At 41.9% G+C, this 23,460-nt stretch overlaps 1 protein-coding gene across 1 annotated transcript in view; it reads right to left on the reverse strand.

The window, feature by feature from the left end:
- Positions 1–520: 520 nt before the first annotated feature.
- Positions 521–23,460, reverse strand: part of Arp1 (Actin-related protein 1) — a 146,791-nt gene continuing 123,851 nt past the window's right edge. Inside the window, exon 9 of the mRNA XM_080281063.1 lies at positions 521–3,844. Coding sequence (XP_080137189.1) covers positions 3,701–3,844 — 144 coding nt within the window. The 3' untranslated portion in view covers positions 521–3,700. The remainder of the gene's footprint in view (positions 3,845–23,460) is intronic.

A 23,460-nucleotide genomic window follows, 5' to 3' on the forward strand; every position in this document is an offset into this window, starting at 1 on the left:
GGAAAGGCCACAAATGTGCAGAAATGGATGGGCAGAGTAGACAATGGTTCCATGAATATTGCTTGGTTGTTACTGGGAGGGAAGTGGATGGTGAGGAAATTTATGTCCCTTCCCCCCATCTCCAAGGCTACATGTTTGGTTCCTATTTGATAAACTTTTACATCGGAAGAGTGGTAATATGCATGTATCTTTGTGTATATAGAGAAAAATATATAGGAGGGCATGCTGGCCTATTCTCCATGTTACTGAAACACTGAAAAATGTCAGCATAAGGGGACGGTCAGGAACTAGTCCTAAGGGCTGGTGAAACAGGAGTTCCAGTTCTCCCTATCACCAGGTTTCCATCCACTCTCCCAATACAGTAATACAATACCCTGTAAGAATAATTTTCACCTCCAAGAACATCACACATTATTTTAACAACACATTACAGTATATGAGATAATAAAATGAAGAGTTAGATAAGAAATATATCATGTCCAATGACAAGCTTTCAAAAGCAGGACACACTGAAACACAGTTACAGTCATCTACTTCATTTTAAATACAAAATAATCTTAATGTAAATAATGGAAATGTTCAGTTCACCGAAGGTTCAGAGTCAAGATGCACATAAATAAAACTGCAGGACAAGACGTAAACAACATTGTGCTTCTGAAATATATATACTATATAACCATAACAACCTTTGCTCATCATGAGTGAACACTCCAATTTACAACTCATTATAGCTGTTTCTATTGGGCTGTGAAAATGTGAGTAACATTAAGTGATAATAAATAGAACAAAATTACAGAAATGCTTAAAGCTACATCAGAAAAAAAAAAAAAGGAGCATACCGCAAATTATTTTTCATAAAGTACACGAAGTTGAAGTGGTTAATAAATATTGGACTTAAAACTTAGTCCCTCTAATTTCATCGTCATAGTTTTCAATTTCAGTTGTCTTGGAGTGCCTGGCAGAGACAAGCAAAGTAATAATTAATCAGGGTGCGACTATCATAGAACGTTGCGCTTGCCGTGAAGTGGCTTGAGAGTGGTCCAACCATACTAAGAGTAAAATAACTTTGGTCTCAGAGAAGCAATGGATCTCTCTCTCTATATCAAGGCACAGAAGCAATTAAGAGTAATTTCTTTATCAAATTAGTACCATTAAATTACAGCACAATACACACTATGATCCCAAATTTACTTTTATTTAAGACGTGTAATCGGCAGGAACACTTCTAACGTTAACGATACCTTGATCTTTGATGGCTAAACAATTTACACAACAAAGAGTATCTGTATACTAAATATAGGAAACCTGCCTCCTGTAATTACATTCCACTACCAACATTAAAATGCAAGCAATTACAAGTGAACAGCACAACTTATTTTTAAGTACAAACATGTGAATATTTTAGATAAATTCATGACAAAGCATTTTTTCCACTGTTATTATAAATAAACTTTATTAAATATACTGTCACACAACAAAATTAAAAAGTCATGGAGAGAAGCATCAGTGATATGTAGCAGCCAAGTGTTTCCTATATATATATATAAATATATCGTAGGTGACATGTCGATTTGCCAAATAAACCAACATGGTTGATTTAGGTGCAATATTGCATGTAAACAAGCAAGCTGCACAAACTCATATAGACTGCCTGACTGTACTCAGCATACAAGTACAGTAGTATGAAACTGGATAAACCATGTAACTGGCAATAGATACATACACCAAATTCATCAAAGCTCACCCTGCAAATATTAAAGGTATATGTACTGAAGCACGCCTTGCATATATTAAGGGTGTGTGGCTTGTGCATGCTTCTAGCATGGGCAGACAACTCTACTACACACATTCAAGCTCTGTAATGAAGAGGAACTAATATTTAGATTCAAAGAACACCACTGTCTGACAATGAATGAGTGTGCATGGTATAGGTATAGGTATAGGAGACATTTGAAGTGTGGAGTGATAAGTACACAAGGAAGCGGGTTATGTTGGCGTGACATCGTTTGCAAGTAAGATGATCCACACCCCATAATGGGTATCTGACGATGTGACCACATGAAAACATGTTAAAGAACCGCAACAACAACCAGTTAAATGTTCTTCTCTGCCTGAATGAACTCTGGTCCACATGACTATCAGACAAAGTCTGCTAACCTCTTGACCACTAAAGGCTCTGTACAGTGTATGCTACAGCAAACTTTTCAGTACAGTACTGTACTGTGTCATATATGATTTGGCACCCTCAGTCATTAAGCTACAACATACAAACATTAACCACTTGACTCTGATAATGAATGAAATATTCTGCTCTTGCCACCACCAGATGATTTTATTCAGCTTGGGAGAATGATCCTGTCCTAAAAGACACTGGAGGCTTTACCCAACTTCTTCAGTTCCCTGTCTCTCCAGTGCTGAATAAAATAATTTGTACTGGGTAATCAGCAAGAATAAAGTGAAAATACAGTACACTTGCACTATATTATTCATCGTTATTCCAAACTTCAGATATACTGAGGTGATGTAGTTACCAGACAGAACAAAAGGGTAAACAAAACAACTGTGATTCTTGCTGTTTTTTCTACTATTTTACTTCTGACTGAAAATATTAATATATATCAATACAGTACCAAGGCACACAGTACTAACCCACACACAATCATAATAAAATTGTGAAAATGTATAATTCTGCTAGGTATTCATTGAACAAGGTCAAGTATAAACTATACTTGGGATTGTTGTAGTCCTCCCTATCGAACAATGGTTATGTTAACTACTGTCGATACTGTCTGCCTTTCCTCCTGAGTAGTTTGATACATTGAGGGTTTAATGTACTTTCCATAATCGAACAGAAAGGGCTAATATTTATCAAGACTTGCTGAGGTGAGAGATAGATCTACAACCAGTACAAAAGTTATCCAGTTTCATATATTTCATGGTGTCTAAACTGAACCATCAAGTAGACAGCATTCCTTCTAAAAATTAAGACCAAAATCTTTGAATAATGACTGCATTAATTCACAGCTTAGCCTTTTTACAAGTAAATTGAACAATTATAAAAATGTTCTCTCCCAGTAACTATAAACAACGCTAAACATATATCACTTTCATAAAACCTTTTCTAGTGCTGTCAATGTACATTCACCATAACTACCATTCACTCTAACTTCATGCATCAAGGCCATATTGGGCAGAATGGTGTTACAGATTAAAGCTGTTAAATTCTGAAATAACAAACATAAAAGGTAAACCCTGCTCTGCATAACCCAACTTAACTACATGGAGGTAAAACAACATAAATTCCCTGTTCAATATATACAAACTCTAGTTTGGTTAATTATATAAGTAATCTTTTAAGCTGAGACTGTTTACCCTTTAAAAAAAAAAAAAAAAAAAAAAAAAAAAAAAAAAGTAAATGGGGTATGAACAGCATTTGGTCAACCCATGGGCAAGTCGAAGTGAAACAACTAAACAAAGAGATAACCAATTTCTCTACAATTGTCTAACTCTAATGGGGTATGAACAGCATTTGGTCAACCCATGGGCACGTCAAAGTGAAACAGAACTAGACAAAGAGATAACCAATTTCTCTGTAGTTGTCCAACTCTATATAAATTTAAAAAGCCTTAATAATCACCTTCCCTCTGACTCCAGTTAATCCTATATATTGAATTTTACTGTTTCTAATATTAGTTCTGAATTAGAAGGTCTTCCTGTGAACTGCCCTAGCCCCATCATCATCATATTCGCGCTTGCTCACCCACATGCGCTTGAACGTGTCCAGTGAGGCCAAGATCGAGCCACCAATCCACGTAGAATACAGTCTTTCGGCTGGGGCTGAAATCTGAAAAGGCAAATTCAGCATGGTAAGTATTTTTATCATTCTATGCTTTGGTTATCTGCATCTGATAAGCCTTCAGAACAGACAGAAGATACTGGAGAGGTGATTGGATGAACTATGTAAGGAAGAGCTGGACAAGGGTCTGGCATCCCTGGCATCCCGCACCCCTTTCTTTTCAACCTCTTTACTGCTACATCTTATTATATAATTTTCCTTCATGCTTCAATGTCCCTGATTGTCAACTTTCTATTTTAACACTTTTGGTCTAGAACTGTTGCCTAGGGTCAGGAGGACATGGAATAAAAACCGAAATCCCACTGTCTGCCTGCATGCATTATCAGAGTATAGTTCATCAGTGGCTAGGTTGACATTTTTTTACTTTTATTTATTTATATATTTTTTGCTAATTATACTGGCTGAAACATTAAAGGGTATTTAGATTAGATGATGGCACCCACCATCCACTCAGTCAATGTAGTGTTGCCTTATGGTCTCTACACTGAACAACAAGCCTAATGGTTTCTTGCATCTAGGAAACCACTTACCACATTGGGTGGTAACCATATAACTGGGGATTTTGGCCGGGTTAAGAGCCCCCCAGATTCTCCTAACTAAAATAACTAAATTTTGGCAACTCCAATGCTCCTCACAGGGCAACACTGGTTTAGACGATGAATAAATGAATTATAAAATAAAAACAACATTTAAATAGCACACTTCATACAGTACTTTCTCTACTCCTGTGCAGATACTGTACTGACTTTGTACTGAGGTTCAGTTCTTGTGTGGAACACAACTGTCATGTGTGAGGGGCTCATCACATACAGCCCTTCCGAACAGGGTGGAGTCAAAGGCTACTCCCTTACTGATACTGACTCCTTTCAACCCCCTCTCCTTTTACATCAATGTAGAATTTTTATCCCTCTATTATTGTTATTTCAACAGCCGCTGCTCTTCTGAACTGTATACTGGCTGGCCCTCTATTACATAAAGTGTGAAGTACCTGTCTTTCAATGCACTATCAACACTTTCATATTTTTTTATTCATTCATCATCCAATCCTATGTCACCCTCTCAGGAGGAGCCCAGGGCTAGGCAAGCTGGTCCTGACATTTAAGATGAGAGTGACCAGCCTCACTCATCCCTGAGTGGCATTATGTGAGCAATAAACCCCAACCACCCCTTGGATATAAACCTACACAGGCTCAAGCCGACCGGAGCACCTTAATTAACCACTAAACCACCAGGAGCCATGATTTGGTTATCTTGTTACCATCCAGCGTAGTAAATGTTTTTCTGGTGTACAGGAAACCATTTGTCTTGTCACTCAGTGTAGAGTCACTCATAGGCAACAGAAAGAGGGAAGAAAGAAGGAAAGAAGGACAGAAGAGGAAATGTAAAGTCGCCCGTAAGCAGAAGAAAGAGGAAAGTATGAACGAAAGACACAAGAGGAAGGAAGGAAGAGAGGAAAGGGCAGACACCCAAAGCAGCACTATTTCGTCTATTAATTTCTCTAATACCGTATATGAGTCAACCAGTACTCTTGTTCCTTCACATATATATTTTTTTTAATGTGAGGAAGAAGGAACCAAAGGCTGCGAGCCCGCAATTATTGTTCCTTCCAAGAGAAAAACAAAATACAATAGAGAGTCAAATTCAAGATCACATCATTTCGAGATGCCTGGACACAATGCGTTTGAAAGACTGGAGATCATAGCAAGCAGGAAATACAGACAAAGTGAGACAGTTCCAGAGTTGACCTGTTGCATAAATGAAGGACTGGGAGTAATGGTTAACTCTTGCATTAGAGTTAGACAGAAAAGGGATGAGAGATTGCTGCTAGATGGGTGCTATGTGCCCGTCATAGAGGTGGAGGAATGCATGCAGACAGTTCAGAGGAACAGTGACCATTGAAGTAGCAATAGAAAAGAGATAAAGATGCAACAGTGCGATGAAGAGACAGAGGCTGAAGGGAGTCAGTAAGAGGAGGAGAGTTAGTGAGACGAAAAGCCTTTGACTCCACCCTATTGAGAAGAGCTGTATGTGGGGAGCCTCCCCACACATGAGAGTTGTACTCCACACAGGGGCAGATATGACCCCTGTATACAGTACAGTCAACAATTGTGCAGGGGTAAAGAAGGAACGGAGTCAGCTTAGCACACCTAATCTCTTGGAAGCAGATTTTCCAAGAGATGTAATATGATCTTTTCATGATAAGTTCTGAGTAAATGAAACCCCAAGCATGTTCAAGGATGATGCAGGATTAAGCTGAATATTATTAAACATTAGTGGGTATACCTGTGGAAAATTTTGTCCGGTTGATAGGTGTAAAAACTGAGTCTTTGATGCATTAAAAACAACAAGATTATTTTTACCCCAGTCAGACATTAGGTGTGCCATAGCCTCCTCCCTTGTTTGTTGAAGTAATTGCTGAGATGGATGTTGCGGGAACCGAATGGAAAGGCGAAGGGTGGAGTCATCAGCGTATCAGTGGATAGGGTTAGTTGTACAGCTTAAAAGGTCATTGATGAATAAAAGGAAGAGAGTTGGTGATAGTACAGAGCCCTGAGAAACACCCTGTTGATAGATCTAGGAGAAGAACGATGGCCGTCTACAACAGTGACTATAGAACAACCAGAAAGGAAGCTAGAGATGAAGGCACAGATAGAAGGATAGAAACCATAAGAGGGCAGTTTGGAAATTAAAGATTTATGCAAGACTCGATCGAAAGCCTTTGAGATGTCAAGTGCAATGGCAAAGCTTTTGCCAAAGTCCCAAAAGGAGGATGACCAGGAGTCTGAAAGGTAGGTGAGAAGATCGCCAGTGGAGCGTCCCTGATGGAACCCATATTGACGATCAGAAAGTAGGTTGTGATAGGAAAGATGCTTTAAAATTTTTCTATTAAGAACTGACTCGAACACTTTTGAAAGACAGGATGTTAAAGCAATTGGACGATAGTTAGAGGGCTGGGAATGGTCACCTTTCTTTGGGACTGGCTGAATGAAAGCAAACTTCCAGCAAGAAGGAAAGGTACAAGTTGATAGACAAAGGCTAAAGAGTTTGCCTAGGCAGGGTGTAAGCACAGAAGCACAGTTCCTGAGAACAACAGGAGGGACTCCATCAGGCCCATATGCCTTATTAGTAATGAGGCCTGTGATGGCAGAAAATACATCAGCTGAAGAAATTTTAATGTTAGATGAGGAAGTCAGAGGGGGGAAGTGATGCAGGAACAGCACCGGAATCGTCTAAGGTGGAATTGGAGGAGAAAGTCTGAGCGAAGAGATCTGCTTTATCAGTAGAAGAAATAGCTACAGAGCCATCAGAGCAGAAAAGAGGAGGGAAGGATGGAGGAGAAAGCCTGAGCGAAGAGATCTGCTTTATCAGTAAAAGAAATAGCTACAGAGCCATCAGAGTAGAAAAGAGGAGGGAAGGATGATGAGGTAAAGTTGTCAGAAAAATTTTGGGCAAGGTGCCAAAAGAAGCGGGAAGAATTCAAGTTGGAGAGTTGAGAGCATTTAGTACGGATGAAATTATTTTTAGCGGAGCGAAGAACAGACTTAGCACGATTCCGGGCAGAAACATATAAAAGATGTGATTCAGGAGTGGGTTGGCTCCAGTACCTTTTATAGGCCCTCTCCTTGTTGTGGACGGCATTAGAGCGAGCGTGATTAAACCAAGGCTTTCTTGCATTAGTCAGAGGAAATGAGAAAGGAATGTATGCTTCCATGCCAGAGAATAACCTTCCTAATGCGCAAGGCACACTCAGATGGCTCCAGGGCACGGAGGCAATAATCATTCCAGGGAAAATCAAAGAAGTACTGCATTAGGGCCTCCCAAACCGCAGCTCAAAAGTGCCACAGACGACGTTTCTTTGGAGGGTCCACAGGCCATACCAGAGTGATAGGACAGGTTAAGGTGATAAGGTTGTGACTGGAGGAGCCCAACGGAGAGAAAAGATTAACAGTGTAAGCAACAGGTTAACAACAGAACTTTCTTCCTCAGTCTGTATCTCTCTGTCTATGACATCCATTTTTTAAAATGCACAGTGTCCCGGCAAATCTTGATTTGCCATAGATTTTCTCCTCCCCCTACAAAGAACATTTTTGGGGGGCTTCTAGCTCTTGTTTTTCTTTACACTGAAAACTGCACTGTGCCTAGGTGTACTTGTGTCTCTCTGGAAATGGCAATTTCTGTAGGATGACTGTCTCATGTGGTTCATTAACCCCTATCTGCCGGGTAACATGTACACAAGTCACAATCAGGCTGCTGGGGGCTGCCGGGTAGCGGCCATACACACAATCGCCTTCCCGCCACTGTTTGAACCGGCTGCCATTTGATCTTGCCACCAAAGGGTAGGGAGGGAAAAAGGAAACTGTTCCCCCGAGCTAGACCTTCTTAGACCATATAGCCCTGCCAGGTGACAGGAGGGCACTACCCCTCCTGACATGGCAGCTACCAGGCATGGCCCAAACTCATGACCCTCCGGTCCTGAGTCCGCAATCTACCACTGAACCACCCTGCCCCCAAGAGTAGGGAGAGGGTCTCTCTATACTACATAGGTGAGAGTCAGTCTGTCCCTTGCCTCTGCCAGGTGTACAATGCTTTCTTCAGGTTCCTTTTTTTCTGATTCCATCCATGCTGCCTGTAGCCAATTACATCATCCATCCCTGCCAAGCCTCTTTCCAAGGATACTAGAAAAGGGCTCAGTGATAGTGCCATAAGGCATGCCTTGGATGCAGCAGTCAGTTCACTGTAAGTTATTATGCTGAGAACAAAGACAAAATCAACGCCATGGGCAGACGCACGAACACGCCTTGCTCTCACAGCAATAATTAGTTCTCTTCACCACATCAGTACTCATCAACGCAATGACCTAGAGACATGGGGATATTTTCACTAGCAAGAGGAAGTGTTGGTGGGTAAAATCGTCATTAATTCGTTTCCTTAAGTGCTATAGTTTCCAAGATACTAAGGTTTGAAAACAAGTAATTTTCTGCAGTTTCCGAAAAACTGTCCGTCGTGAGGTGACGACTCCATTAAATACAGTAATCACTCCAATATCCGACGTAATAGAGCCATAGGTAGGTCCGGATATTGGTTATGTCTGGATATTGGGCCCCAGCTTATGGACTTGTACTTATGGACCCTAACTCAGAGAAACACCTACTGTATACAACTCCCTCTGGACATGCATAGCACTTATTTAAGACCCAAATCACACCAATAAGGCACATAAATGACTGAAATAAATGCAAAAGAAACATAAAATGAGGGTTTAGAAGTAGGTTCATACATTAATAAACATTCTGGTGACTGGCTCCTGGACTGGTACTTATGGACCCTAACCTAGCCTAACTCAGAAAAACACCTTCCTACTGCACATGCATAGCTCCTAACACTCTATTCACACCAATAAAGGACATTAAAGAGTGAAATGAGGTAAGTATAGCATGGAAAAAAGTACAGTATGAAACATTCTGCCTACTTAGAGCAAGTCCATGGCCACCTCGATGAATAACCGCCTCCTCTCGGACTCTGACAGTAAGAAGGATTTCCTGAAGCACTTGCAGTACACTGTTCCTGAAGTCTTGCACTGAACTTAGTCAATCACACACAGAAGTCCGTTCTCTTCACAGTGTGCACTCTTGTCTAACTAATGCTCCATTGTAACTTACTACGTGTTTCACTTTAACTTTTCCCATTCTTATAATTTTCCAAAGCCAAAACAAACAAGTCCATTTACGTTAAATTTTTTTCCAATTGAGTCTTTTCTCTCACAACTCTAAATCCTTAACACAACACACTGTTTTTTTCACTGCACAACACTCTAAATTCCCGTGTGGTCTAGTGGAGAAGTTCTTGCTGTTTATTCACTGTCAGAGTCTGAGAGTATCACTGGCAGGTGACCTAGGGGTGCATCACTGGGTCGTGGTGATGGAGTACCCACTGCAGACGACTCTGAAGACAGCCGCAAACTCACATCGAGCGGTGACTCCACCGTGGCTGATATGCTGGGCTGTGGCTGAGAGCCTGTCTTGGGGAGGCAACGGAGTGGAGCCAGGGCTGGGCACAGCAGGGGTCAAGGGCCTGAAAAAACTGTCAATGGTTGATTGACGCAATGACCGACGATTCTGACGACTGATGATGCGCTGCCTGAAAGCACGAACTTCCTCCACGAGTCCCAAGGGCCCCATCTCCCTGTCGCGGTCCGGGTGTTCCAGGTAGTCTAGGACGCACTCTAGATGTTCCCGGAGTGCGCTCAGCTTGGGGATGGCTGGAGTAGTGTGCGTTGCTGAGAGGAGTCCGCATCATCGTCGCCTTCATCGTCGGAATCTTCAAGTTCAGTACTGACACCTGCAACTGAAGACGCGATCTCGATATCAGACAACGTCTGATACCCAGGATCGCCCTCATCGTCATCCAACCACTCACGAACATCGTCCACATCTACATCGTCGCCGTGTGTACGTAGCCGTGCATGGAAGTCATCCACATCAAATCCTAGAAAATCGTACTCCACATCCGTTCCGAGAAGCAGACGAGACCAACCATTTTCCAGGGTCTTCACAGGGACTTCCTTCCATGCACTAGCCCAGTTGTACAGCGCAGACTTGATGTTGTAGCGGCGAAGGTTTTCCAAAGTCCGCTTGCCTCGTGTGTCCCGTCCCTCCCTGCGCTCGTCCTTGTCCTCGAGAACAACCATCACCTCGTCCAGGAACTTCCGACAGTATAGGCGCTTTGTTGCCACGATCACTCCTTGGTCCATTGGTTGGATGAGAGCAGTCGTATTAGGTGGCAGAAACATGCACCTTTTACAGCCATTTTCAGCAAGCAAGTCCTTGTCGCACGGATGAGCAGGTATATTGTCGAGGAGAAGGAGGGCCTTTACCTGGTCGCGCGCGATTCCCAGTGTCTTCGTCTGGTAATGGATGACCTTGACGAAGTGGTGGTGGAACCAGTCTTTGAAGATCACAGCTGTGAACCATGCCTTCAAAGAATGGTACCAGATGACAGGAAGGACATCCATCACCCCACGAAGGCACCGAGGCTGCTTTGTGCGGCCAACAACAACGGGCTTAAGCCGGTGCATGCCGTTACCATTGGCACAACACAAAGCAGATATCCGTTCCTTGGAGAGCTTGCGGCCAGTTACATGCTTCTCCATCTCCTCGGCTAGTGTTCGTTGGCAGCGAGCGATAGAATAGGCCAGTTTCGTCTGCGTTGTAGACTTGACCGACAGTGAGGCCCTCCCTGTCGATCAAGCCCTTCACCTTGTGCTGAAACTCGTCAACTCCATCCTCGTTAGCGTCCAATGCTTCGCCATGTGCTTTACGGTTGGTAAGGCCATGCCGTAACTTGAATGCAAAGAGCCAACCCTCGGATGCCTTGAAGTCTAGGGCGTCGTGAAGCCTGACGAACTTCTCAGCAGCAGCCTTCAGCTCCGTTCCATGTACCATCACACCAGCAGCACATTGTTGTCGATATCAAATCAACATGGATCGGTCGATTTCTGCAAACTTGGTAGTAAACATAACCTTCCTTTCCACGTTGCATTTGCTTCTCGACGAGAAGTCAGCCATGTACTGCATGAGTTTGTCTCGGGATCTCTTGATATCGAACAAAGTAGACCGAGCCACGTTAAACTCACGGAGAATGCGGAAAGAAGACCACCCCGCATCTACTTTCTCCAATATCTCCCGCTTCTTCTCCAGAGTCAACACCACTCTCTTCCTTTTCTCAGGTGGCGGGGCCATCATCACACACACTAAGAGGAGGCCGGAGAGCAGCAGGAGTCCCTGCAGCAGGTAAGGCAGCACCACAAAAGCGATCACGTGGGCAGCCATAACGACGAGCGTGCACTTGCGGCGAGAGACAGGTGGAAAGTGGGGAGGATGCAGCAGTGCTCTATCGGACGTCGGAGGAATGACACACCACAACAATGCTCTCCCGCGCAGCGCGCGGCAAGTTCAAATTATGGGCGGGAAAAATTCGTTTTTTTTTTTCTTTTTCTTTTTTTTTTTTTTTTTTTTTTTGGTTGTGGGGGGGGGGGGGGGCCGCCCCCCCACCATAGTGGGGATGTTCGGATATTGGGCGCCCGGATATTAGAGTGATTACTGTATTGCCCGCCATGTGGTGGTTAAGGATACAGTTTGGCTGGCTATGTGTTTATATATATTCAAGAAGGTAATGTAACATGAAGGAGGAGCAATGTTGTTGAAATTGCGTTGGATAGTTGTAATCGTCATATTTGTTGTCAATATCATCATCTATCTATCTATCTATCTATTGCCAGACGCCTTAATCCCGTACCGGGTGGCCACAAACAAATCGCCTCCACGTCGCCCTGTCCCCCGCCATTTCACTGCCCTGCTCCCAACTCACACCCCCCTCTCTCATATACCTCTCCACTCCATCCCTCCATCTCGACTCGACCTCCCCCTCCCTCTCCCGCCCTCCACCTCGCTCACATACACTCTCCTTGTCAGTCTCTCACCCTCCATCCTCTCCACATGGCCAAACCACCTCAGTGTGTTCCTCCCAATGCTTCCTATCACATCCACATCCACACCACAATGCTCCTTTATATGCTCATTTGTCAGCCTCTCTCTCCATGTGACTCCACAGGCTCCTCTTAAATAACTCATTTCCACTGCACTCACTCTTGACTGGTGTCCTTCCAACTACGTCCAAGCTTGAATTCCATATGTTAGCATTGGTATCACAATACTGTCATGAAGCAACTTTTTCACTTCCATGCTCACTTCCCTGTTTCTTATCACTGCTTTCAAGGAACCAGCAACCTTTCTTCCTTGTTGTACCCTTTCAAGCACTTCACCCTCCAAACTTCCATCCTTACTCATCACACTACCCAAGTACTTAAATGTACTCACATTTTCCATTTCCTCATCATCCAACCTCACTGTGCATTCACTGACTTCACCTCTCTCAAAGACCATCACTTTACTCTTCCCTACATTCACCTTTAGATTCTGTTTCATACACACACTCCCAAACTCATCCACTAAGCCTAGCAGCCCCCCTTCGCCTTCACTTAACAACATAGTATCATCTGCAAACAACAGTACAGGGAGTTTCCAAACACTACCCTCTCTCACTAGGGCCACTCCAACATCCACTGCCCTACCTTGTACCGGTACCTCTTTTATTACCCCATCCATGTACAGAATGAACAACCATGGAGACATGACACATCCCTGTTTCAACCCAACCTTCAAAGAGAAAAATTCACTCAGTTCACCATCCACATGCACTGCAGCCTTAGCACCATCATACATACTCATCAAAGCATTCAACAACTTCCCATCTACTCCATATATTCTTAATACTTTCCACAATCCTTGTCTATCCACCCTGTCATATGCTTTCTCCAAATCCATGAAGGCTGCATACAATTTCTTTCCCTTCTCTAGAAACTTTTCCACTAAAGATCTAAGAATGAATATCTGATCTACACAACCTCTTCCCTTCCTAAAACCTCCCTGTTCTTCTCCAACTAATTCCTCTGTTATTTCCATAACTCTGTTGAGAAGTATCCTACCATACACTTTTCCTATTACACTAAGAAGACAAATGCCCCTATGATTACCAAACACTTCTTTTTCCCCTTTTCCTTTGTACAATAATTATACCTGACTTCCAATCCTCTGGGACTCTACCTTCCTCCCAGGCCAATCTGCACATCTTCCACATCCATTCTACTATTATCTCTCCCCCATGTTTAAGCATTTCACCACACACTCCATAAATTCCTGGAGCTTTTCCCATTTTGACTTTCTTCACTGCTTCCACAACTTCTATCCTACTGATTTCTTCCTGTCTTCTCACCTCCCTCCTTCTTCCAGCCATTCCCCAGCCACTTATACTCGCATTACTTCCATTCTCTACGTTCAACAATTCCTTAAAGTGTTCTCTCCATCTGCTCACTTTTTCTCCTTTCTCCACTAGTAATCTACCATTTTTATCTTTCACTCCCCTACTAACTTCACTGCCACCCTGTCTTACTCTCTTCACCTCTTTCCAGAACATTTTCTTATGGTCCCTCCACTTTACACTCAAATTCCTTCCAATTCCTCATCCACTCTCTTCTTACACCTCTTACTAATCTTTTCATCTCTCTCTTCCTTTCTACATATAGCTCTCTTCCGCCTCTCAACTTCTTCCACGCCCCTATTTCTCATCCATTCATTACATGCTTTCTTTTTTTGTGCCACAGCCTGTCTCACCTCTTCATTCCACCATGCTGTTCCTTGCATCCCCTTCTGTCTTCTCTTCCTTCCACACACCACATCACATGCTGCACATATTTCTTCTGTGAATATCTTGCACACACCTTCCACGTCCCCCATCTGCCCCAATTCATATCTACCCAATCGTTCCTCCATTTCTCTCTTATATTCTGCCTTTTTCTCATCCTCTTGTAACCTTTCCACCCTCCTTGCAACTACTCCTTCCTCTCGTCCATCCCCTCTTCTATTTCTCCATTTTACTTGGATCTTGATTTTAGCCACCACCAAGTAGTGGTCAGAAAGTCCACTCCCCCAAACTGTATAAGCTCGTGCATCCATTACACATCTTCGCATCCTTTCATCCACACACACATAATCAATCATTGCCTTCCTTTCATTCAGTTCACCACCCACCCTTCTCAGCACTCGCCATGTATACCTGTGGACCATTTTGTGCCTGAAGTGGGTATTGGCTATCACCAACTCCCTCCCGGCACAAATGTCCACTAACGCTCTGCCATTCTCATCCATCTCAGGAGGCACACCCCACTCACCAACTATGCCATCCACCTTCTCATTCCCTACTTTACTACTCATATCATCAATCAAAAACACTCTCATTCCTTCCAAACTTTTCCATGCACACTTCCACTTTTGTCCAGGACCCTTCTCTCACTCTGCTTGTACGATCTTGCGTTGGCGAATACACGCACACAATCGCACAGATCTGTATTCCAACTTTCAATCTTACCCACACAATCCTTGAGCCAACTGATCCATACTCTCTTATGTTCTTCTTCCATGTTTTACTCACAACAATACACACTCCTCCTTTTGCCCTCTCACCTACTCCTGCACATATACCCCATCCATATTCCCATTCTCTCACACTCTCTCCTCTCCATTTAGTTTCAGTTACTCCACATACATCCACTTTCGCACCCTCAAGCACCTGGACAATCTCTCTTTCAACTCATAATTCGCACCCCTTACATTACACGTCGTGATCCATGCCATGTCCTTTGTCTGGTCCTTGGTCGTCATCTTTTAGTCATTCCTTGTCAGAGGCTTCTTGTTCGTCATTTTGGTTAGCTGTTTTCCGGGGAGGGGTACTAACCCTCCGCCAACCCTTTTAGTCACCTCATACGACAAGCAGGGATGCTGGGGGGAGTATTCTTGAAAACCCCCATACCCCCAGGGGGGGGGGTAGGGTGGTTTTATTTATCTATTAATTTTTTGCATGGCCCATCAAATTGGGCAAACTTTGGCTGTCTGGATGCTGCTGCTACTCACCTTGCCCTAGGGTGGGAAATGAGGTCCAGATGATAATGATGATGATGATGATATTTTTCCTTTGCACTAGGGAGTGGTGCAACAAAAAGTTACAAGGGCAGTATGGATCCTGTGCTGAAGGAAAGACTTGTTTAACTATACTGCAACATTTATGTGGTCCTTGAGTATGAGTAAGGTACTTTTGCTTCTTGGTGCAAGTGATCTATATGTGTGATCTTTGTACATCTAAAGATTGTGCTTAAAACTTTGTTTTCTGTATTTTTTTCAAACTTATCATTGTTTGTGGAGGTTAATGTGAAGGCCTAGCTTAGGTTTCCATATTTTATTATTGTTTGAATGAACTGTTTATAGACTGTTTTCAACACCAATTCCTTCTGCAGTCTGAATGAAGTGCCTGTCTGGAAACTTTTCCTCCACTGAGAGGTATTGTATGTTTGTGTAAAAGTGCACCTCTAAAACATAATTGTCACAAGTTAGAAAGAGAGGAGTTGACTACAAAATCATATTGTATGTTAGTGGTATAGTTGCCCCAAGAAGTGATGGGAGTGCTTCGGATTGCTTCAGTCACTCTGCGTTCGTTCGTTCGTTCAAAGATTCCCTGCACCTACAGTGCAGGCCGGGCCATACATTAGCCCGGTCAGTGGGGTATAGACTGGTTAAAAAGCAGTAAGGGGGGAGGACAGGACCTGGGGATTGCCCAGCACACACGTCCTGTCTCCTGGCCGGCTTTGTGGTGTGTCGTTCAATGAAAACTTAGTGAATATATGGTAAAACTTCTGTGCCACCATTACGTCAAATAAAATAAAATATATATCACGCTAAGAATTACGTAAAATGAATAACATGAGGGAGTCATATATTAGAAGTTAACACTCACATATACATCTCCTGATCCGAACGAATGTGTAATGTATTACTCCGTGCACGGAGCGCAGCGTAACCCTCTATCCTAAAGTAATTTGCTTCCCAGAATTTCAAATACAGAATGCTCTAATTTCGAAGACCAGTTAACCCCTAAACTGCGGGGTTGTTTTTGCTTAACTTGCATGTCTCGCGGGCATATTCGCTCTCCGACAGACTCTCTAAAAATATTTGCCAAAAATCAGTTATTAATCCTAGAATATTAAAATTACATATGCACATGGCACATACCTTCAGCTTTCTCCTAGGATGTTTGTTGAGCCTTCGTCGAGTACCACAGGACTTGTGGAGACCTCTGAAGTTGGGTAACGAAGTCTCCATTTTACACTTCCCGACAACCCGTAATATGATTACCACAGCCTGATATTATCACTAGAAACACTATTCTATGATTCTCAAATAGTTTGGAATCCATGCTCCAAAAAAAAAAACACACTGCGAAAGCAATGGAAATTACGAGCGCGTATGACCTTTCCACTTGCGCTCGTTCGCCGCTGGTGTTCTGTCATTTATTATTCATAAAAACACTCACACTTTATACTTCTATTACTATATAACACTTATATATACCTACAGTCTTTATCCATAAGTTTCCTTCAGTAACAGTAGTTTATTGTCACTGTGGGCATTCAATTTCTCTTTCGGTAAAATACATAGCATTCACTTTCTCGTCCTGTATAATAGCGTTGAGAGTGAATCTGTCACTTTCACTTCCACTTTCATAACTCACAGTATTCATACATGCTAGAGTGAAACTTTTACTTTCATTACTCCTAGTATATATACAGGTAACTCGCACGGAACACGAGGGTTTTGTTCCTACCGTGCCGTGTTAGGTGCGAAATCGCGTATATTTAAACTACTCCGTATTTTGCTCCCTAGACCCCCCAAATGTGTTGTTTTGCTGTTATCTGTCACTAGAAAGCACTTTAAGTGGTTAGAAGGTTTATTTAATGTTATAACTCACAAATACAGTACTCCTGAGCAAAACTTCAACACACAAATACTGTACGTAAACACAAGGAAACATTCTGACGCCGATCATAGGTAATAAATTAGGTTAACTGGTACCAGTGCTTTAACTTACAAGTACATACCAGAACAGTACATATTTAACTTAGAAATGCAGTACTGTGATATCGAATGATTTCAGTACATAATCTGTTAGGAATGGCTGGAAAAAAAAAAAAAATGTTATGAATACATTTTCACCTTTTTGATATATGTTTATGGTAGTTTCGAGATTTTTTTTACATTATCGTTGTGCCCATGCTTGGAAAAGGGAGCGAAAGAGTTGAATTTTCAGTCCTAAATGAGAAAACTGCACGTCCTCCAAGGCTAGACTCTGCCACGGGAGAATAAAGTGGAGGGTCAGTCCGATTAGCAATAAGGAAGTTGTGTCACAACTTCCAGCTCCCACACCACGAGAATGGCTAAAAATAGAATCGTAATGCAGTTTCAGAACTAACAGTAAGTCTAATTATTACGAATACAGATACAAAGCAGAAATACAGTAAATACGTTTACAGACAGGGAAAACGTATTTCTTCCGTAATAACATGTTCATCTTTCTCAATCATTTTACGTTCATCTTTATCATTTTACCTTGTTATTTTTGCAATATATATTGCTGTCTTGTAAACAGGGTGGTTGTTTGTGTTTTGCAAGGGAGGAAAAAGGTTGTATTTTCTGTCTGGGTCGAGATAATGGGTGTAACTATGTGTGGTTAGGCATGGCCACGAGCGAAAAAATCGTACATCCACTCATCACGATAGCCGGTGGTGAACTGACAGATGATACATGAGACGGTGAAGTCAAGGTCATGTCCCAGATTTTCGTTCACTTCCCGAAAGTTTTCACAGTTTTCTACAAGTTGCAAACCATTACAGCAAACCTGAGCAAATAGGTAAAGATACCAAGACAAAAATGTATTTTTCTCTTATTATAAGTCTTTAACGAACAAACAAAAAAAAGGCAATATTCCGACGCCGATCATGGGTAATCATGTAAATCAGGTTAACTGGTTACAAGGGTTTATTTAATGCTTTAATTGCTTACAAGTACATACCAGAACAGTAAATATTTAACTTACAAATACAGTACTGTAGAAAAGCAGTACAGTAAGAGTTTAACGAACAAACAAAAAAGGCAATATTCCGACGCCGATCATGGGTAATCATATAATTCGGGTTATCTGGTTACAAGGCTTTATTTAATGATTTAACTTTATTTAAGTGCTTACAAGTACAGTACATACGAGAACAGTAAATATTTAACTTACAAATACTGAACAGCACTGTGGAAAAAACGAACAAATAAAAAAGGCAATATTCTGACGCCTATCAGGTAAACTGGTTATAAGACTTTATTTCTTGCTTTAACGTTATTTAATAGTACTTTAAGTTGCACATAAACTTACCAGAACAGTACAGTACTGTAAATATTTAACTTACAAATACTGTGCTACTGTACAGTACTCGGGAATGTCTCACTCACTGAATAATTTCCCGCCTAGATTGTCACGTAATCAAAACAAACCGTGCGCTGCGGTGACGTTCGAGGATTTGATCCTTCAAAGGCCTCTCCTGCGTTAATTTGAAGTTTTCATAATGGTTTTTTAATCTTACGTTGTCTTATATGTATCCCAGCCCTTACCGTGTATAATTGCGAGCGCGTTCCGTGAGATCGTGTTCCGTGCGAGTTACCTGTACTCGTATTCTTATATTACTACTCATTTATATTTATATTTACATTATTTTCATTACATTATTTACATTTCTATTCTATTTACACTGTGTTATGAACTGTCACTTGCAGTATCTTATTAAACTATTTTCCACTGTTCACTTATATTTACATTCATTGCTTTCACTTGCTGTTTACACAGAATTTACACATTATTTACATTTCCACTTGCACTGTTTTACTCACCAGAAAGATCGTAGTCACTGTCTATTATTTTCATTGACAAATTAGCCAGTTGATGTTCCACAGCAGTCACTTAGCCCTTTACCCCTTTCCACACGAGGTTTAGTAGGGGGTAGAGGTCACAGAGCCCTTTGCATGGGGCTAAAAAGCGGCGGAATTGGACAGGCGCGAATCTGACTTGGTTTCACCTTGAAAGACAACAGTAAACTGAATACAGTGTGGTGGCCAAGAGGAGTGCAATGCTGCCAATGTCAGCGTGGTGACAGCTGCTAATATATACGCTACAAAATGATTTGCAGGAAATCTAGACAATACATAATAAATTAGGTAGTTCCAGGTGAATGTAAATATCACTTAGGCTTCTCCCTTCCTTTCTTATATATATGTATTTTTATTACGAGAATAGATTATAAGGCATATTTCAAGGAGAAATAAACAGCGAAAATTAGCGAATGAGTGCATGTGAGGTGTTGTCAGGTGATAATTAGCCAATTCCAGGTGTATGACACTATCACTTACCTTATTTCTTTTTTGTATATATTATTTGGTATAAGAATAAGGCATAGGGCTTATTTCAATGGATGAAATCAGAGGAAAATTCCAGGGAAGATTTACTTAGCGTAGCACGGCTGGGCAGGCGAGAGGAGAGGGTAATGGATGGGAGGTAGGGAGGGGAGTCAAGAACAGGGAGAAATGGCTAAATTGTCAACAATGGATGGGAGTACAGATGAGATTAGGAGTGCTGACTAGTGTTTGACATTGGCAGTACTGATAGATGATACAAGCCACCACTTGAAAGCCCGGGCGAATTCAAAATATCAGAATCACAAAAGTGATGCCCCGCGGTATGATCCCTTGCTCCCAAGCGTCACGAAAGTGACGCCCTGCAGTTAAGGGGTTAAGGAAAACACTTGTGATTGCAATACACTACCTTATTTTCAACTGCTGTCGTGATGATACTGCAACAACAAGGATGCCGCAACAATGAAGTTTATCTTAGTAATGATACCCTACCTGCGGTAGCAGCAAGACTATTCTGTCTTTTATTCCTTGTCTTCCCCTCGCATATAGTGACTTTATTCCTAACTGATGCAAAATTATTTTAAGCTGTAAGAAGATCTCATACACTAGACAATGAAGAGGACGAAAGCATGAACTTATACTCTTTCAATGCAAAAGCACATACTTTTTGCTCTATCTAATAGTCTCTAGTATCTTTTAAAATAAACTTCTGTGTCCTGCTTAACTGAAAATGCTGATCTGAAAGTTTTGAACTCATTGGCTTGTTTATGAACATTCGCATTTTACTTCTCTTGCCAATTGTTTAGACACAGGATACTAGGCTATGACAAGTTTGTCATTAACTAAGTAGCTCCAACTCTCGGCAAATTTTCGAGGTTTTACTTATTTTTCATTCATTGATAGTCCTCTGGGTTATATTAACCCGCCCTATCCCGACGTTTTCTGGGCAGTGGTACACCCCAGTCCCGACATTTTTGGACCTTTTTTTTTTAGGCTCAAACACTCGCTTTTGGTGAGAAACATCGAAAATTCATAGAGAAATCGCTCACCTGAGGTTTAAAATACTCGATCCAGGTACGAGTACCTCCTTACCTGACTGGGTTTTCTAACAGGCTGGCACCAAAGAAAATGAGTTCTATGGGAGGGTAACTATTTTATCCACTCATAAACAGTATTTATTTATTTACTTGGTACGAATTTATATGTAGTACAAGAGTATATTGGTTTTCAAACAATAATATTGGCATTATAAGCATTGTTTCACTCACTAACTCATCACCATTCATGACCTTTTTTTCCCACATTACCTGATCATCATTTCTGACTGTTTCTTCCTCTACTGCTATGTAAACTTTGTCCTCCACATTGTCATCGATTGGGGAATCACTCTAGCCCTGAATGTCTTTATTGGCCAGGTCACTGGTAACAGGTGAATTGCCGAGGCAATGGCGTGCAGGGGGGGGGGTGGAGAGGTTATGTGGTGTAAGGCATTGTCCCTGCTTGGCATCTTGTAAAGGAATAGAGGAAGGTGTCCCACGTGTACGTGCCAAAAATCACTCGCGAAATCACTCACGAAAATTGAAAATTGTGCAAATTAGGGACCGTGCAATGTTGCGGCGTTAATTTACCTCTCTGGGATATGAGTGCACATCATGTGAGGACGTGAATTCACGTCTCCGGGACGGGGCGGGTTAAAACCTCAAGAGAATTTTCTAAAAACTGGCCAAATGCAGTGTAATAACCACATGTCTTCGAGTAAAAGTTTGTTTCCTTCCATGCATGTTGACTGAACCATTTAAATTAACCTAAATCATGGGGAAAGGAAAAATATGATGTTTAGGGTGGCAGGTCAGGTGACGAGGGATAATCAGGAAATATCAATAAAAATAATAAAATAAATATATTTTACCTACCCATTACTGAAATTACAGCTGATGAAGCTGATGAATGCAGTATGGGTAATCCATGAGGATGCCGCAGAAAGTAAACAAACAACTTTTTTCTATCTGGTGTTTTCACTTATAGCTTGAACAGAACATTCTTTCCTTATTAGAAAAACTTATTTCTTGCTTCTGTGTACAATTATTTTCAAAACAGAACTTGTTTCCATATTCAAAAATTGTAATTTCAACTTCTGAACTTTACTAATGCTACCAGTAATTAGAACAGAACTTATTTCCTCTCATTCAACAAAACTTTTCTTCTTCTTATAGTTTGAACAGAACATTCTTTTCTTATTAGAAAAACTTATTTCTTGTACCAAATAATCAAGAATTTCACCATCAAAAAACAGGAGAAAATACTCCATTTCAGAACTGTTTTTGTCTACTCCAGCAGCCCTTGTCACTCCACTGTGAGTTGCATCAAATCTATAGCAATTTGGTATGAATCTATCACCATTTGCCCAGATAAACCCAGATCCACCAGCACTACCAATACCACCAGGCCTACGGGGAGGGTCACACACCCTGGGATCATCATCATCATCACTTAGGTCTGAATCATCATCACTCACACTCACGGGAATAAATCCATCACTGTCACTGTCTGCCATCCCCTCACTGTCACTACCACTCTCCTGTGCCATCCCCTCACTGTCACTACCACTCTCCTGGTCATCACTATCGTACTCCAAACCTGGCGATAACTTACGTTTCACGCCAGCACTACTCACTGATACCCCTGAGGTTGACGGAGTTTGTGTATCACTGTCGGAAAATCCTTCAAAATCGGTGATGTCATGCACTTCCCTCTCTTCATCAAGTCTACTAGTCACTTCAGAGTTCTGCAAATTGCTGTCCGGTTCTGCCATCTCATCTGAATACTGTGCTGAGGGCGAAAAGTGAAGACTTCCCTCTAACTCCACGCTACGCACAATCGCGCTGCCTAACCTCCGCGCGTTGCAGACGTGAAAAAAAAATCGGTCACATGTACTGTTATTACAGCATATTTTTGAAGGATTTTAGGCATATATTTGTTTGTAGAAAATTATCTTATGGTTTATGAGTCATTTTTAGGTAATTATTTGAGCATAAAATGCGAAAATAAAAAAAAAATCCACCCTAAAACCCGGTACATTTGTACCAGCAGGTTTGTTTACATATGACGTCAGAGCCCAGACCCCTCTGAGTGCAACGTGGAAGGTTGGGGGTATCAAACGATGCCACCCGTTGCCTGAGGCTCTTTTACTCAAAAGTCCCGACCCGGAATCCATCAAGAGAACCCGTCTTAAGACCCGACCCGGACTTAAAGGGTTAACCTAAATCATGGGGAAAGGAAAAATATGATGTTTAGGGTGGCAGGTCAGGTGACGAGGGATAATCAGGATATTATAGGTGAGCAGTGTGTGAAGAACGATGAAGGAAGGGTAGTGGTGAACAGTGAGGATATTAAAGATGCATGGAGACAGCATTATAACCGGTTGTCGAATGAGGAGTTTGACTGGGACAGAAGGTTTGGAGCCAGCAGATCCAGTGTCTGGCCCTTGGCCATTGATTGATGCTGCTACTGTGAGTGAGGCAATAGGCAGGATGAAGGTGGGGAAGGCAACAGGTGTGTCTGGGTTGACTGCCGAAATGTTGAAGGTCTCAGGCGATACAGGGGTGAAGTTAGTCACTGACCTGATAAATAGGATTATTTATGAGTGTATTGTCCCAGATGACTGGCTGAAGAGTGTAATTGTAAATGTGTATAAAGGGATGGGTGATG

Source organism: Coenobita brevimanus, chromosome 87 (genome assembly GCF_032717465.1).
Source record: "Coenobita brevimanus isolate Jiangsu-jjx chromosome 87, ASM3271746v2, whole genome shotgun sequence".
Classification (NCBI taxonomy): Eukaryota; Metazoa; Arthropoda; class Malacostraca; order Decapoda; family Coenobitidae; genus Coenobita; species Coenobita brevimanus.